At 52.3% G+C, this 16438-nt stretch overlaps 1 protein-coding gene across 2 annotated transcripts in view; it reads right to left on the reverse strand.

Annotated features, from left to right (window-relative positions):
• The window catches only part of STK10 (serine/threonine kinase 10), a 152374-nt gene extending 136924 nt beyond the window's left edge, over positions 1-15450 (reverse strand). The window contains exon 1 of one of the 2 annotated variants that reach the window (XM_025388215.1): positions 14968-15450. In XM_025388215.1, coding sequence (XP_025244000.1) covers positions 14968-15123 — 156 coding nt within the window. In that variant the 5' untranslated portion in view covers positions 15124-15450. The remainder of the gene's footprint in view (positions 1-14967) is intronic. The other variant, XM_025388216.1, reaches the window with a different exon arrangement.
• Between the last annotated feature and the right edge of the window lie 988 nt (positions 15451-16438).

A 16438-nucleotide genomic window follows, 5' to 3' on the forward strand; every position in this document is an offset into this window, starting at 1 on the left:
CCAGGCTGGGATGCAGGCTTCTTTTATCTCCATAACAGAGAGACAGCAACAAACTTCAGGCTGATCCCAGAACTCTTCACACGCCTCCACCCAGAAGCACCCTCCAGTGTAACAGGCAAGGGAAGGGTTCAGGGCCTCAAGGGAATCTGCCTCTGTCAAACCCCAGGAAGGGGACGATCAGCTTAAGTCACCCCAGAGAAATGGTAACAATCACAGTAACAACAGCCACATTTACATCTTCTGCGTGAGGCAGGACAGTAAGGGCTGGCCACAAGCATCAATCTTCACAAAATCGGGCAAAGTGCTGTTTTGATTTAAATGTCACAGCTGAAGATGCTGAGGATCAGAGAGGCAAAGTGACTTGCCCAAAGTCACACAGCAAACAGGCAGGGAAGCTAGGAGGAAGCTCAGAATTGATTCTAGCGCCACATCATAACCACAGTGCGGCCTCCCGAGTGTAGCCACATTGTAACCACAACACTGGGCCTGTCCAGGGAGAGGGACTAAGTGGGGCCTGCCCAGGGAGAGGGATTAAGTGGGGCCCGGCATTCACTCACTTATCCTTTCATTTGCTCAGCAGGTATTTTTTGTTATTGTTATTTAATTTTTTTTTGAGACGGAGTTTCGCTCTTGTTGACCAGGCTGGAGTGCAATGGCACAATCTCAGCTCACTGCAACTTCCGTCTTTCGGGTTCAAGCGATCCTCCTGCCTCAGCCTCCTGAGTAGCTGGGATTACAGGCACCCACCACCATGCCCAGCTAATTTTTATATTTTTAGTAGAAATGAGGTTTCCCCATGTTGGCCAGGCTGGTCTCGAACTCCTGACCTCAGGTGACCCACCCGCCTCGGCCTCCCCAAGTGCTGGGATTACAGGCGTCAGCCACCGCACGCCTGCGGCTCAGCAGGTATGAACTGAACATCTACCCTCCGCAGGCCCTGTTCCAAATGCTGGGGACACAAAGATCATTCCTTACCCTCAGGGACTTCGCATCTGTTGGAGGGGACAGAAAATAAACAAGGAGACACACAAGAGAATCCCAGTTTGTTACAACAGCCCTGAAGGAAATCTACAGGCAGCTGCCACCATGGTCAGGGAGGGGTGGTCGGGACAGGCCTTTGTGAGGAAGGAATCTGAGCTGAGAGAATGAGGAGGAGCAGCTGTGCAGTCACAGGTAGAGTGGCAGGCAGGGGAACGGCCAGTGCAATGGTCCGGAAGCAGAAAGGCGCTGTGCTTCCCTCAGCTCCTCCCAGAGGCACCACCGGCCTCCACCACCCTCCACCACCTGACCCAGGCTGGCTGGAGTTAACTCTTCAGTCACCCGTGCACCAGTCAAGTCCCTCCTCTTCCCCATCCTTCTCCCCAAGTCTTAGGTGTCTAATTCTGGCTCTGGTATAGCCTGTTTTTTCTTCTTATTGATGCTTTCAGACAAGCAGTTTTCCAGTCAGGTCTTGCTCTGTCACCCAGACTGGAGTGCAGTGGTGTGATCATAGCTTCCTGCAGTCTTGAACTCCTGGCCTCAAGTGATCCTCCCGCCTCAGCCTCCAGAGTAGCAGCCTCCAGACTACAGTTGGTGCCACCACACCTGGCTAATTTTTAAAATTTTTTTGGAAGAGATGGAGTCTTCCTACGTTTCCCAGGCTGGTCGTGAACTCCTAGCCACCCAAAGTGTTAGGATTACAGACGTGACCCACTGTGCCAGCCCTGGTGTAGTCTGTTAGTATGAAAAAATCGGTAAGCTATGTGGGAAGAAGGGAAAAAATGCATCACGGGGGAAGCAGAGAGAAAGGGGAAGAGAAAGAGTGAAGTGGAAGGTGAGTATAGGGGAGAGAGAGAGAAGGGAGAAGGAAGCATTTCAGCCCCGCCCTCCCTGCTCTGCTGACAGGCCCCAGAGACACCCTGCACTGCAGCCTGCTGCGGTCCCAGCAGCCCCACCCACCAGGGCACCAGGAGGGGCCCCAGGAGCGCTTGGCTTCCCCGCCCTGACACCCGCCCCTTTCCCCTGCCACTTCCTGTGCTAGTCCTGCCTGCACCCCTCACCACTTCCTCTGCATGAGAGGCCACCATCCATCGCCATCCAGCTGAGGCAGGCTTGCAAAGAAGGGTTATGTTCCTGGGCACAGAAACCACAAGGCCAAGAGCAGACACTGCATTGAAGCAACCATGGACTGCCCAACAAACCTGTTTGTCTTTCTCTCTGTGCCGCAAGAGAAAAGAGACAGACTCCTGGCCACAAAGATCTGGGTGCGAGTCCCAGTCCTGCCATAAAAAAGCTATGTGACCCTGAGTAAGTCACTGTACCTCTCTGGGCCTCTGCTTCATCAGGTGTAGAGTGAGGATATTCCCCTGCCTTTCATGGGGATAAGAGAAGAATAAATGATGGACAGGTAGCAACTGAGCAAAAGTCAACTCCCTACTCATCTATCTTTTTCACTTTGGAACCCACAGGGCCTCGCACAAGTAGGTGCTCAATAAACAATCTAAAGCTAACACTTACGTGACTTCTTCCAGTGTCCTAGACTAAGTGGTTTCCATGGATTATCTCATTTCATCTTCCAACAGCCCTATGCGACTGTACCATTACCATCACCATTTCACAGCTTAAGAAACTGAGGCAGAGATAAGTAAATTCCTCAGCATCACACAACCTGCAAGAGGTAGAGCCAGGCTTGAACCGCAGGAACTCCTCCAGGTTCCTGGACCACCTCTGATCCCCAGCAGACACGAGCTTGCCTTCCTGTCTCATCCTCTCGGCTCTCTTTCCACCTCCTGATTAAGGATGCCCTAGACTCTTCCATGCCTCCCGTCTCACAAACATCCCGTTCTCGGGCTGGTCACCTACACTCCCTCGGCTCCGATTTGGGTTCCAACTATAGCTCTGGCCTTCCCTCCCACACCTGCCTGGTTCAGTCACCAGGGTTGGCCACTCTGGCTCAGCCTCCATTCAGCATGGACCTCCTTAGTCTTGAGCAGCCAGGGATCCTGGCTCTGGCACCCTGCAATTGTGTCACCTCTTTGGTCAAGGCCTCCTCCCCCATCAAAAGAGAGTCCCTCTCTAATGTTACATGGGATGACCTGGTCAGGCTCTGGGGGACTTAAGGCAGGCAGGACATTTTTTGAGGTCAAAACTGCCAAGTCTAAATTCATCGGCTTGGCCTTCAAAGCCCTCTTGACTTGGTCCCTGCTATGGTCCGAGTTTCTGTGTCCCTGCAAAATTCTTATGTTGAAATCCCAACCTCCAAGGTGATAGCATTAGAAGGAGGGGCCTTTTGGGAAATGACTAGGTCTTAATGAGATTAGTGTTCTTATAAAAAAAAGAAAAAAAGACCGCAGAGGCCGGTGTGGTGGCTCACGCTTGTAATCCCAGCACGTTGGGAGGCCGAGGTGGGTGGATATTTTGAAGCCAGGAGCTTGAAACCAGACTGGCCAACATGGTAAAACGCCATCTCTACTAAAAACACAAAAATTAGCCAGATGTGGTGGTGCATGCCTGTGATCCCAGCTACTCTGGAGGCTGAGGCACAAGAATCACTTGAACCCAGGAGGTGGAGGTTGCAGTGAGGTTGCACTCCAGCCTGGATGAAGGAGTGAGACTCTGTCTCAAAAAAAAAAAAAAGAAAGAAAGAAAGACCCTAGAAGGCTAGCTCTCCTGCTGTCCCTCCTACTACGTGAGGTCACAGCGAGAAGGCACCATCTGGGAAGCAGAGCAGGCCCTCATTAGACACCAACTCTGTGGGAGCCTTGATCTTGGACTTCCCAGCCTCCAAACTATGAGAAATAGAATGTTTATTGTTTGCAAGCCACTCAGCCTATGGTACTTTGTTGCGGCAGCCCGAATGAACCACGCCCCAAATGCTATTGTGGACCTGGCCCAGCCCTGGCCCATGCCCACTTCCCAAATCCAATGACCGCTGGGATTGAGGAGGCAACAGTAGAGGTCAGATCTGTCATGCCCAACACAGTAGTCACTAGTCACATGTCACTACCGAGCACCTGGCATGTGGCCGGTGCAGATGGAGATGTGCCATAAGCGCAACACCCACCCATTTCAAAGACTGCATGAAAGAGAATATAACACATTGCTTTAATTCCGCTTTACTACATGCTGAAGTGATAAATATACCATTAAAATTCATTTCCCTATTTTTCCTCTGGTTTCAATGAGGTGACTAGGAAACCTGCCATTGCCTGTATAGCCTGCATAACGCTCCCTTGGACAGCATCATTGGCCCAGGCGCAGAAGGACCAACTTATCTGTTTTTGTTTTGTTTTGTTGAGACAGAGTCTTTCTCTGTTGCCCAGGCTGGAGTGCAATGGCGCTTTCTCAGCTCACTGCAACCTCTGCCTCCCAGGATTCAGGTGATTCTCGTGCCTCAGCCTCCCAAGTAGCTGGGAATACAGGCATGAGCCACCACGCCCGGCTCATTTTTTATAATTTTAGTAGAGACGAGGTTTCACCATGTTGGCTGGGCTGGTCTCGAACTCCTGACCTCAGGTGATCCACCTGCCTCGGCCTCCCAAAATGCTGGGATTACAGGTGTGAGCCCAGCCCAGGATCAAATTATCTGATACTCACAGAGAAGGCAGAAATCTAGGATTTTCTGTGAAATCTCTTCATTTAAAAATACTGGCAATCAAGTCAAATTTGGTTCAACCCCCGTGGGGGCCACACCCTGTGGCCCCATTCTCAGGCCACATCAGGCCCCCACATCAGGCCCAACAGCCAGCAGTCAGCAACCTCGGGCCTCATGGGCCAGCCTCTCTCCTGGTCTGGACTTCCTTCTCTCCACCTTATCACCATCCCACCTGCTGTACCAGGTGGAACCTTCCCCGCTCTCGGCTGGCTGCCTATTTGCCCCTGTACAACTCACCGCAGGCAGCACGTTCCTGTCTCCTCCCCCACAACACAAGGGAAGCAGCAGGGAGGCCGCCTTCTTATCCTGAGCACCTACTGTGGCCAACGGGATACCCGCTGTGTGAGTTACTCAGGCAGGTCTCACAACAGCTCCCGCGGGTGGACTCAGCCCCACTGTACTCATGGGGAAGCTGAGGGAGGCTGAGACAAGCCACTTGCCTGAAAGGACGCAGTGGCTAAATGGCACAGCCAGGATGCAAACCCTGGCTTCTCTGACTGCAAGGCCCAACTCTTTCATTGCACACCCAGAGACCTGACAGAGGAGGTCAACAAATACTATCTGCCGGGCTGAATAAAGGGACGCTCATCTGCACAAGGCAGTGGTTCTCAGCTGGAGCCATTATGCCTCCCTCCCCCACGGAGCACGTGGCAACATCTGGGGACACTTCTGGTTGCCACACTGCAAGGAGGCGTTCTGGCACCAAGTGGGTTGAAGCCAGGGATCCTGTGAACACCCTAGAATGCACAGAACAGCTCCATAACGAAGAACGACCCCGCCCAAAACGCCAGTAGTGCCAGGTGAGGAAGCGCTGGTATGAGGGCTATGCTATCAACACTGAAGCATCCCTGCCTTGTCCCTAAAGTTGTAGTGGCGGGTCAGGAGCTTCTCCATCTGACACCAAGAGCACCAATCGTAACACCTCATCGTCATTTCCTGAGCCCTTCCTGGGTGAGAATCAGACGCTAAACATATCACCTCAACTCCCCTCAGCCCTGTGGCCAACTCCATTTTGCAGACACAAGACTCAAGTTCAGAGGAGGAGGTGGTCGCCTATTTGGGGTTCACACAGGACCAGGACTAGGACCAACATCCTACTGAATCCCAAATCTCTTCCCTTCACCACTACCCTGTTCCACTACCCTCAGCAGCAGGGGGGCCTAGGAGTGACCACCCAGGGCTGTTCTGGGGGCTATGGGGTGACAGCCTCTGGAGAAATCCCCTAGTCTAGGTAACTTCGGGAGGCCACGCCATGGGAGAGTCCTGGATGGAGGGCGGGTCCATCTGTTTGTTTCGATCCCTTCCCCCACGGCTCGCTTTCGCATCAGCCAAAAAAAATTCCCAGAACGGCCAGTGTGAAATCAGACCCACAGGGCTGTGGGCACGGCCCCACGCAGAATCCGGGCCCCCGTGAAGGGCGTCATCCACAGGAAGTTCAGACCCCCTTGGATTGGGGGCTGAGTCACGAGTCAGAAACCCACTCACAATAGCATGGACTTGGGTTTAAAAATACTTGGCTGAGCGGAAACAAGGTTACTGCCTGGGGCCAGATCTCTTTCCGGAGGAGGAGGGGAGCACTGAGACCTTCCCCATCCCCAGAGGAAGTGGAAACCCAGGCTTTCAATCTAGTAGGCAGGAGAGGAGGTGAAAAGAGAAGGCTGTGGCTCAGGGACGGGCAAGAAGGCCTGGGAGGGTTCCTACCTCACTTAACCTGGGCTTCCTCTCCACCAGGCAGGGAGGGCAGAATGTCACATCATTCCTAAAGCCAGCACACGGCAGAGGCACCCAAGCTCTGAGCAGCAGCTGCCAAGGCCCCCTGTGCGCTTGAGGTGTTAAGAGGACTTGGGGATTGGCCCTCAGCAATAGCAAGAGACAAAAGGGACCTGTATTAATTTATCTCATTTTATTTTTAAAATCACCCTCAAATAGGCATATGCTTTGACCTAGTAATTCCCTTTGAAAGTCCAGCCGAGGCCGGGCGTGGTGGCTCACGCCTGTAATCCCAACACTTTGGGAGGCCGAGGCGGGCAGATCACCAGAAGTCAGGAGTTCAAGACCAGCCTGGACAAAACGGCAAAATCCCGTCTCTACTAAAAAATACAAAAATTAGCCGGGCATGGTGGCAGGTGCCTATAATCCCAGCTACTTGGGAGGCCAGCGCAGGAGAACTGCTTGAACCTGGGAAGTGGAGGTTGCAGTGAGCCAAGATCGTGCCACTGCACTCCAGCCTGGGCGACAGAGCAAGACTTCATCTCAAAAAAAAAAAAAAATACAAGAAAGTCTAGCCTAAAAAGTAAATTAGGCCGGGCGCGGTGGCTCAAGCCTGTAATCCCAGCACTTTGGGAGGCCGAGGCGGGTGGATCACGAGGTCAGGAGATCGAGACCATCCTGGCTAACATGGTGAAACCCCGTCTCTACTAAAAATACAAAAAACTAGCCGGGCGTGGTGGCGGGCGCCTGTAGTCCCAGCTACTCGGAGGCTGAGGCAGGAGAATGGCGTGAACCTGGGAGGCGGAGCTTGCAGTGAGCCGAGATCGCGCCACTGCACGCCAGCCTGGGTGACACAGCGCGAGACTCCGTCTCAAAAAAAAAAATAAAATAAAAAAATAAAATAAAAAAATAAAAAGTAAATTAAAATACAGCAACAGCCGGGTGCAGTGGCTCACGCCTGTAATCCCAGCACCTTGGGAGGCCGAGGCAAGCGGATCGCTTGAGGTCAGGAGTTCAAGACCAGGCTGGCCGATATGGTGAAACCCCGTCTCTACTAAAAATACAAAAAAAAACATTAGCCGGGCGTGCGTGGTGGCACACACCTGTAATCCCAGCTACTCGGGAGGCTGAGGCAGGAGAATCACTTGAACCCAGGAAGCAGAGGTTTCAGTGAGCTGAGATTGCACCACTGCACTCAGCCTGGGCGACAGAGTGAGACTCTGTCTAAAATAAAATACAGCAAGAACTCTACAAAACTGTTCATCAAGATACAGTCAGCTCTGTGAGAACCCTTATTTTGAACCTGCCAACTTTGCTCCAACACCATCGACATACCAAGGAGTGATTCTGCTATAATATTAAGGTCATGTTTGGTTACATATAGAAACAGCAAGTGAACGCCATAGATGAATGCAGAAAACTGCACTGAGCTGACTCGGGTGCTGAAGGAATGCACAAAACACACAGGCACATACCTCTGACATCCATCAACCACCTCTAAGCCACACCCATGTGCATCTGCCATCAGATTGCACGCACACCTCCTTCCACAGCGCCCCACGCTGCTGCCTTCCCAGCACCCACGTCCACCCACGTGGTGCATCTTTTTTCAGGTAAGATGCCTGCGTACTGCAGCATGTGTGCATTTCTTCTCCGTGTAACTTGCGTAAAACTGCACTATTGGTTTTGAGATTCTGAACTTTTTTTAAAAGATGCCACTGATGAAGTTTTTGAGTGCTGTGCCCTCAATCCCATTTTTCCCATAAGGCCTCTAGTTTTCACTGCATGATTTTATATAGCTCTGTGATTTTTACAGACATAATTGTCTTCTATTACATACTAAGTAAAGCACCTAGCACAGTGCCTGGCATACGATTATTTAATCTATTTTAAATTTTTTTTTTTTTTTTTTTTTTTTTTGAGACAGAGTCTCGCTCTGTCACTCAGGTTGGAGAACAGTGACACAATCTTGGCTCACTGCAACCTCCACCTCCCAGGTACAAGAGATTCTCCTGCCTCACCCTCCCTGAGTAGCTGAGATTACAGGCACCCACCACCATGCCAGGCTAATTTTTGTATTTTTAGTAGAGAGCGGGTTTCGCCATGTTGGCCAGGCTGGTCTCAAACTCCTGACCTCAGGTGATCCTCCCGCCTCAGGAGGTGGAGGTTGCAGTAAGCCAAGATCGCGCCATTGCACTCCAGCCTGGGTGACAGAGCAAGGCTCTGTCTAAAAGAAAAAAAAGAAATAAAACACTACAGATACATATGATTAGAATCAGGCAGGAAAAAAAATTCATCACAACATCAAAAGTCTAGAAGGAAATACATCAAAATGTCAACAGACATTGATGGAACCCAGGGTAATTTTTTTCTGTTTAACTGTTGCTATTTGTTTGGTAAACTCCCAATTTTGCAAAATAATACATCTTTTAAGAGTTTAAAAAGGCTGGCTCGGTGGCTCATGCCTGCAATCCCAGCACTTTGGGAGGCTGAGGCGGGCGGATCACAAGGTCAGGAGTTCAACACCAGTCTGGCCAGAATGGTAAAATCCCATCTCTACTAAAAATACAAAAATTAGCCGGGTGTGGTAGTGCACACCTGTAATCCCAGCTACTTGGGAGGCTGAGGCAGAAGAATTGCTTGAACCCGGGAGGCAGAGGTTGCAGGGAGCTGAGATCACGCCACTGTACTCCAGCCTGGGTGACAGAGCAACACTCTGTCTCAAAAAAAAAAAAAAAAGCTTAAAAACAACAAAAAATCAAAACCAGAGCAATTTTCTAGTTTTGTTTTGTTTTGTTTTGTTTTGTTTTGTTTTGAGACAGGGTCTCAGGGTCTCACTCTGTTGCCCATGCTGGAGTGCACAGGCATGAGTGCAGCGGCTCACTGCAACTTCTGCCTCCCAGGCTCACGTAATCCTCCCACCTCAGCCTCCTGCGTAGCTGGGACCACAGGCACCTGCCACCACACCCAGCTAATTTTTTTTGAGATGGAGTTTCACTCTTTCACCCAGGCTGGTTTGCAATGGCACGATCTCGGCTCACTGCAACCTCCACCTTCCAATTTCAAGCGATTCTCTTGCCTCAGCCTCTGGAGTAGCTGGGATTACAGGCGCCTGCCACCACGCCTGGCTAATTTTTGTATTTTCAGTAGAGATGGGGTTTCACCATGTTGTCCAGGCTGGTCTTGAACTCCTGACCTCACGTGATCTGCCTGCCTCGGCCTCCCAAAGTGCTGAGATTACAGGTGTGAGCCACCGTGCCCGGCCAATTTTTTGTATTTTTCATGGAGATGGGGTTTCATCATGTTCCTCAGGCTGGAAAGCAGTATTTTTTTTTTTTTTCTCAGATGGAGTCTTGCTCTATTGTCCAGGCTGGAGTGCAGTGGCACAATCTCGGCTCACTGCAAGCTCCGCCTCCTGGATTCATGCCATTCTCCTGCCTCAGCCTCCTGAGTAGCTAGGACTACAGGCGCCCGCCACCACGCCTGGCTAATTTTTTCTATTTTAGTAGAGACAGGGTTTCACGGTGTTAGCCAGGATGGTCTCCATCTGCTGACCTTGTGATCCACCCACCTCAGCCTCCCAAAGTGCTGGGATTATAGGCATGAGCCACCACGCCCAGCCAACGAAGCAATTTTTAAGAAGGATACCAGGCTCCGTGGCTCACGCCTATAATCCCAGCACTTTGGATGGCTGAGGCAGGAGGATCACTTGAGCCTAGGAGTTCAAGACCAACCTGGACAACAGAGCGAGACCCCATCTCTACAAAAAATTTAAAAATTAGCCAGATGTGGTGGCGTGTGCCTGTAGTCCGAACTACTCTAGCGGCTAAGACAGGAGGATCCCTTCAGCCTAGGAGTTCGAGGCGGAAGTGAGCAATGATGGTCCCACTGCACTCCAATCCTCGCAACAGACTAAGACACTATCTCTAAAAAGAAACAAAAAGAAGCAGAAAAATCATCTCAGCCTGCTAACCCAACTCCTTTCATTTCTCCATGTTCCCTGTCCACAGTGGGTGCATGAGTACCTGTGTTGCTGCTGCTATGACAGCAAGCACGCCCCGCTAAAGTCAGCTTTTCCCACTCAACCTATCATCTTTTACCCTTTCCACCTCCTCTTCAAAATGAAGATTTGCAGTGATAAGAATTTTGAAACCATATAGCTTGTTAACTTTACTTCATTTTTTTGTTTTGTTTTGTTCTTTGAGACAGAGTCTCACTCTGTTGTCCAGGTTGGAGTGCCAGTGGCACAATCTCTGCTCTCTGCCACCTCTGCCTCCCAGATTCAAGCAATTCTCCTGCCTCAGCCTCCCGAGTAGCCGGGATTACAGGCTTACAGGCGTGTGCCACCACGCCCAGCTAATTTTTTGTATTTTTAGTAGAGATGGGGTTTTACCATGTTGGCCAGGATGGTCTTGAACTCCTGACGTCAAGTGATCCACCAGCCTCGGCCTCCCAGAAGTGCTGGGATTATAGCCTGCTTTGTATTCTAGTAATTAACTAGGAATGGTTTTCTTTTGAAACCAATTTGTAGGAATGGTTTTCTTTTGAAACCAATTTGCATTCACATAGGCATTGGGTGAGAATGAGCTTGACTTTGCACAAAATCAATCCTATCCTCCTCTTTTTCTCCTGAGGCAGACAGATTAAGGCTTATCAGGGAGAGGAGGAAAGAGAGGTTTGATATCTCGGAGACCGCTAACTTGAAGACTCATCAGGAAATCTGGAATCAGAGAGTCCTCTCCTGACATCGTTGACAAATTCAGACTTCCAAGGCCCAGAAAGACCTCAGGAAGCCTTCAACACTTAGGCTGTCAGAAGAACAACAGCGCTGCTGGCAGTCCCTCCTCAGCGCCCTGACAATTGCTTTCTCAGGTGCCGTGTCAAAATGGAATCTCTGGTTCCAGCCATAAAACCAAGATGGAATTTTTGGTTTGGGTTACTTCAGTGACCAGGCCAGGGAATAACCAAGTAGGCAGGAGTCGTGGTCCTTGACTACAAGGGTCTTTAGTAAAAGCAATACCTGCTTCGACTTCAAGCAGGAGGGGTGAGTAAACAGCACCTCTTGAGTAGGCAGCCTGGGTGACAGGGATCTCTGATCCAGGATGGGTCTTCCTTAGCTGGTGACTAAGGAAAGAGCGTTCAACTGAAGCCCAGAGCCCTGGGTTCTAGTCCCTTCTCTTCTCTGGGCACCAGGGCATACAGGGTTGGCTTAGGTGAGAGCATGCTAAGGCCAAGAAAGTAACAGAATAGACTGTTAGGTCTATCAGCCATCACACCACTCTCTTGGTCTGGCTCTCCCTTAATTAAGAGAAAATCGTGGATTCAGAGGTAGAAGGAGAGGGCTGTGGTGGAGCCAGCTCACAACTTACTTAGAGAATTAAAGTCACTTTTTGTTGTCGTTTTTGAGACGGAGTCTCCCTCTGTCCCCCAGGTTTGAGTGCAGTAGCACGATCTCAGCTCACTGCAACCTCTGCCTCACGGGTTCAAGCAATTCTCCTACCTCAGCCTCCCGAGTAGCTGGGATTATAGGCATGCGCCACCACACCCGGTTAATTTTTTATTTTTGCATTTTTAATAGAGATGGGGTTTCGCCATGTTGCCCCAGCTGGTCTCAAACTCCTAACCTCAAGTGATCCACCCACCTCGGCCTCCTGAAGTGCTAGGATTACAGGCGTGAGCCACAGCGCCTGGCCCTGGAGTCACTTTTTTAAAAACTGACTTTCCACATGCTTTGGAGAACCAAGAGGACACAGTACAGATTGTGAATCGGATGAGCTCCTTTGTATGAAACTTTCAGAGTAGCAGGGGAGTTATAAGGAACTAAAGCAGGAGGAAACACAACTGAAAATGACAAGAGAAAATCTTACCAGCACAAAAGCAAAGTTCTGCATCTAAGTTTAAAGGAAGATGAACCCTGTGAAGCCAGGATATACTGCAGGGAACAGGACAAGAATGCAATTGAAAGCCCCTAACGGAGAAAAAAAAAAAAAACCCATACGTTTGTTTTGTGTTGTTTTGTTTTTGAGATGGAGTCTCACTCTGTGCCCAGGCTGGAGTGCAGTGGTCGTATCTCGGCTCACTGCAATCTCCACCTCCCGGGTTCTAGCAATGCTCTTGCCTCAGCCTCCTGAGTAGCTGGAATTACAGGTACGCATCACCATTCCCAGACAATTTTTGTATTTTTAGTAGAGACGGAGTTTCATCATGTTGGCCAGGATGGTCTCAATCTCCTGACTCGTGATCCGCCCGCCTCGGCCTCCCAGCGTGCTAGGATTACAGGGATGAGCCACCGTACCCGGCCCAAAAAACCCATGTTTAAAAGCATACACTAAAAACACCAACTGAGCCTTCTGGAGAAAGTGGGTCCTGTGGCGAGCTGACCAAGGGTCCAGCTGCCCTCACGGTAGTCAGAACACAGCTGCAGGAGCAGGCTCTAAGACAGTCAAGGACACTGGCAGTGTCCAGGGAGAGCTGCAAGGCTGAGGACCATTCTCGGGTGCCACTAGGAGGAAGATGCAGCTCTGAGGAGAATAAAGAAAAGATGTGCTGAGGAGAGGGTGAGCTAGCTGCCCTCAAATATGGGCAAGGCCCTCAGGCAAAGGAGGTCAGCAAATCGGACAGTCCAAAAGCACTGCCTCTCAGATCACAAGACCTCTCCCCACCCCAAACAGGAAGCGTGGGCTCAGAGAAGAGGTGGTAAGGTAACAAAAGAGGCACCAGGCCAGGCTCAGTGGCTCACGCCTGTAATCCCAGCACTTTGGGAGGTCAACACGGGTGGATCACTTGAGGTCAGGAGTTCAAGACCAGCTTAGACAACATGGTGAAACCCCATCTCCATTAAAAATACAAAAATTAGCCAGGCATGGTGGCATGTGCCTGTAATCCCAGCTATTCGGGAGGCTGAGGTAGGAGAATCACTTGAACCCGGGAAGTGAAGGTTGCAGTGAGGGCCAAATCGAACCACTGCACTCCAGCTTGGGAAACAGAGTGAGACACCGTCGCAAAGGGAAAAAAAAAAAAAAAAAAAGAGGCACCAGGTGGGCCTAGTTGGTCTCAAAATTGCCACCGCTCCAGGTCAGGCAGGGTGACTCACGCCTGTAATCCCAACACTTTGGGAGGCTGAAATGAGCTGACTTCATGAGCTCAGGAGTTCAGGACAAGCCTGGGCAACGTGGCAAAAACCCAGCTCTACAAAAAATAGAAAAATTAGCTGGGTTGTGGTGTGCACCTGTAGATCTAGCTACTCGGGAGGCTGAGGCAGGAGAATCTCTTGAGACCAGGAGGCAGACGTTGCAGTGAACCGAGATCGTGCCACTGCACTCCAGACTGGGCAACAGAGGGAAACCCTGTCTCAAAAAAAAGAAGAAAAAGGAAAAAACTGCCACCACTCCAAGCCTCTAGGGCAGTACTTCTCAAACCTATTTGCTTAGGGATCACCTGGGATCTTATTAAAATGCAGACTCTAATTCAGCAGGTCTGGGTTGGGCCTGAGATTGTTCACTTCTAACAAGCTCCCAAATGATGCTATTGTAACACTGGTCATCTAGGAACTACCCTGGTAACTAGGCGATAGACTACTTTCAAGTCAGAGGAGAAGGCTGGGGAAGGCTTCTCTATGGTCCAGCCTCATAGAAGGGCAATCCTAGGGTCAGAGTGGCCTACAAGCTACAGGAGCCCCAAGGAGGAGGATAGTGGCTTAGGAGAGAGGTGGTCTCCTGGAGGTATACGCCAATTTAACAAGAGGGAGTCTCCAGTAAAAATTTTCTTAGGGGAAAGGGGGGAGTCAAGCTGTAGGTGTTCGCTCCCTAAAACAACTCAGCACCTCAAAATTAGCTCTCAGGAGCAGAAACTAACGTCTTGCTGCCACACTTCTCTAGACAAAATCAGCTCTGCCCCACCCACTCCACAAAAGCTCTCTGCCGAGTCTTCCTCTAGGGGAGAGGTGACTGCAGTCTGGGAGACTCCCCAGCTGTGACTCAGACCTACGGAATCAAATCTGTTCCCCGAGGCTCAGCATTCACCAGATCCTGACCTCCCCCTCTGCCTGGCCCCAACCCACCTTTCCAAGCCCCACCTCTCACTCCAGGGGCCACCCCTCGCCCACCCCACTTCCCTGTCTCTGGCTCATCTTCAGATGTGTCCCCAGCTCCCAACCCTTCCAAGCGCAGCCGAGTTTCTCTGTCCACGTCGCCTCGATATTCCCACAGCATCTGTATAGTCTCTCTTTAAAAAAAAAAAAAAGTGTGTGCCCCTATCGCCGTTTTACGGAAGGTCCCTGGAAGGTTCCTCGAGTGGCCCTCTCGGATGCTGAGGTACTGTCAGCGCCCCTTTGTCTCCCCGTGCGGCGCCGAGCGCAGTGCAGTACACACAGGAAGTGCTCCGAAACAGGGCTAAGGTGGGGGCGGCAGCCGTGCCCGGAGGGGGCGCCCAGAGCGCAGGGACTCGGCCGGGCCGAGTGACGTTCCCCCCAAAAAACAAGAGTCACCAGCATGAGGGCCAGGGACCCCGAGTTCAGAGCCAGGCAGCCCTCGGAGCCGGAGCCAGGCTGGCCGGGTCCCGGGCGGGCATCCCTTCCCTCCGGAGCCCCTCGACGCGCGTCCGGCCACCCACCTCAGCGCCCTCACCTTGTAAACCTTGCCGAAGGCGCCGTCGCCCAGCTCGCCCACAATCTCCCACACCTCGTTGGGGTCCAGGTCGCGGCGGACGTGCTCATATTCGCGGGACTTTCTCTTCTCGAAGGTAGACAGGCGCAGGATGCGGCGGAAATTGGCAAAAGCCATGGCCGGGGGCGCCGGGGCGCCGGCTCGGGCTCGGGCTCGGGCTCGGGCTCGGGCTGTGGCTTCGGCGGCCGCGAGGAGAAGGAGGAGGAGGAGTTGGAGGACGCCGCGGCTCTCGGGGTTCTCCCCAGACCCGCCCTTCCCTGCAGCCCGACCCCGGTCAAGTGTGCCCTGGGCAGCGCCGCGCCGGGAGCACCCGGAACCGCGCAGACGGCGGCGTCCCCGCCCCCGCCCTGTCCGGTCCCCGGGGCCGCCTCCCTTGTGCCGGCCCCGCAGCCCCCGCCCGGCGCAGCCCTGCCTGCGAGAGCCTCGGACCCGTTCCGGGGGACAGTCCCCGCGCCCGCCCAGCGGCCGGGCTCCACCTGCCGCTCCCCGGCAGAGCCCCGAGACCCCCTAATTGGCTGCGGGCGCTCCCCGGCTCCGCCCGTCGCCGCAGGGCACTCTGGAAACTGTAGTCCCCGCACACCACGCGCCGCGAGCCGCGGGCTGGGCTTTGGAGAAGCTTAGGGGACCGCTCGGTGGGACCGCTCATGGACTCAGGAGCCAGCCCGCCGCGCCTCGTGGCTCCCAGAACTTTTGTGGGAGCGAAGGGGACGGCGACTTGGCATTTCGCGAGAGCCCACGGATCGCTGTCAGCGCCCAGAAGGTGAACCTGCACTTGTTCATTTAATCCTCCCGCAGCGATCCCGCGAGGCTGCCCTCGCCCCCACTTTTCCTATGGGGACACCCGGAGGCGAGGGCACTCGCCCCGGGTACACACGCTGGCTGCTCGTCTCCTGCGGGTTCCTCGGCGCGGTGCTGCCTCCTAGTGTGCGACGGGCAGCGCCTGTGGAGCCGCGGCCAGTCCCTGCAGGCCCCGGCTTCCTGGCGCGGTCCTGCTTTCCAGGGGCTCCCCGTCCGCGATCCACAAACCTGCGATCCACAAACCTGCCATGATTAAAGAGCTGGAAGAAAGAGCTCCTTTGGCACTGATTTATCTTATGCTTCATGATGGGTTTGCAGATGTATTTGCATATTAAATAAAAACTTTATTCTAATTTTTAATTTCCTGGTTTCCAAAAAGATGAGCGCACTACATACAGATCAAACTGAAGTCTTCTTTGAGCACCTTTCTCGATCCTGGCCACCTGAGCCACTTCACTGCTACTGTTGCCTGTTTGTCCTATAAACGGTTATAACATGCTTTTAGCTGAATCTAAGGAGAGTGCTGGGGGCGGGCAGTCTGCAAGGCTTATTATTTGGACCCTGTGTCATAAACAAGTTGAGTCTTCGCGAATGTCACACTTCAGTAGCTCCAACCCCAGAGAACGGCTGCGTT

This window comes from Theropithecus gelada, chromosome 6, assembly GCF_003255815.1.
Source record: "Theropithecus gelada isolate Dixy chromosome 6, Tgel_1.0, whole genome shotgun sequence".
In the NCBI taxonomy this organism is placed as follows: Eukaryota; Metazoa; Chordata; class Mammalia; order Primates; family Cercopithecidae; genus Theropithecus; species Theropithecus gelada.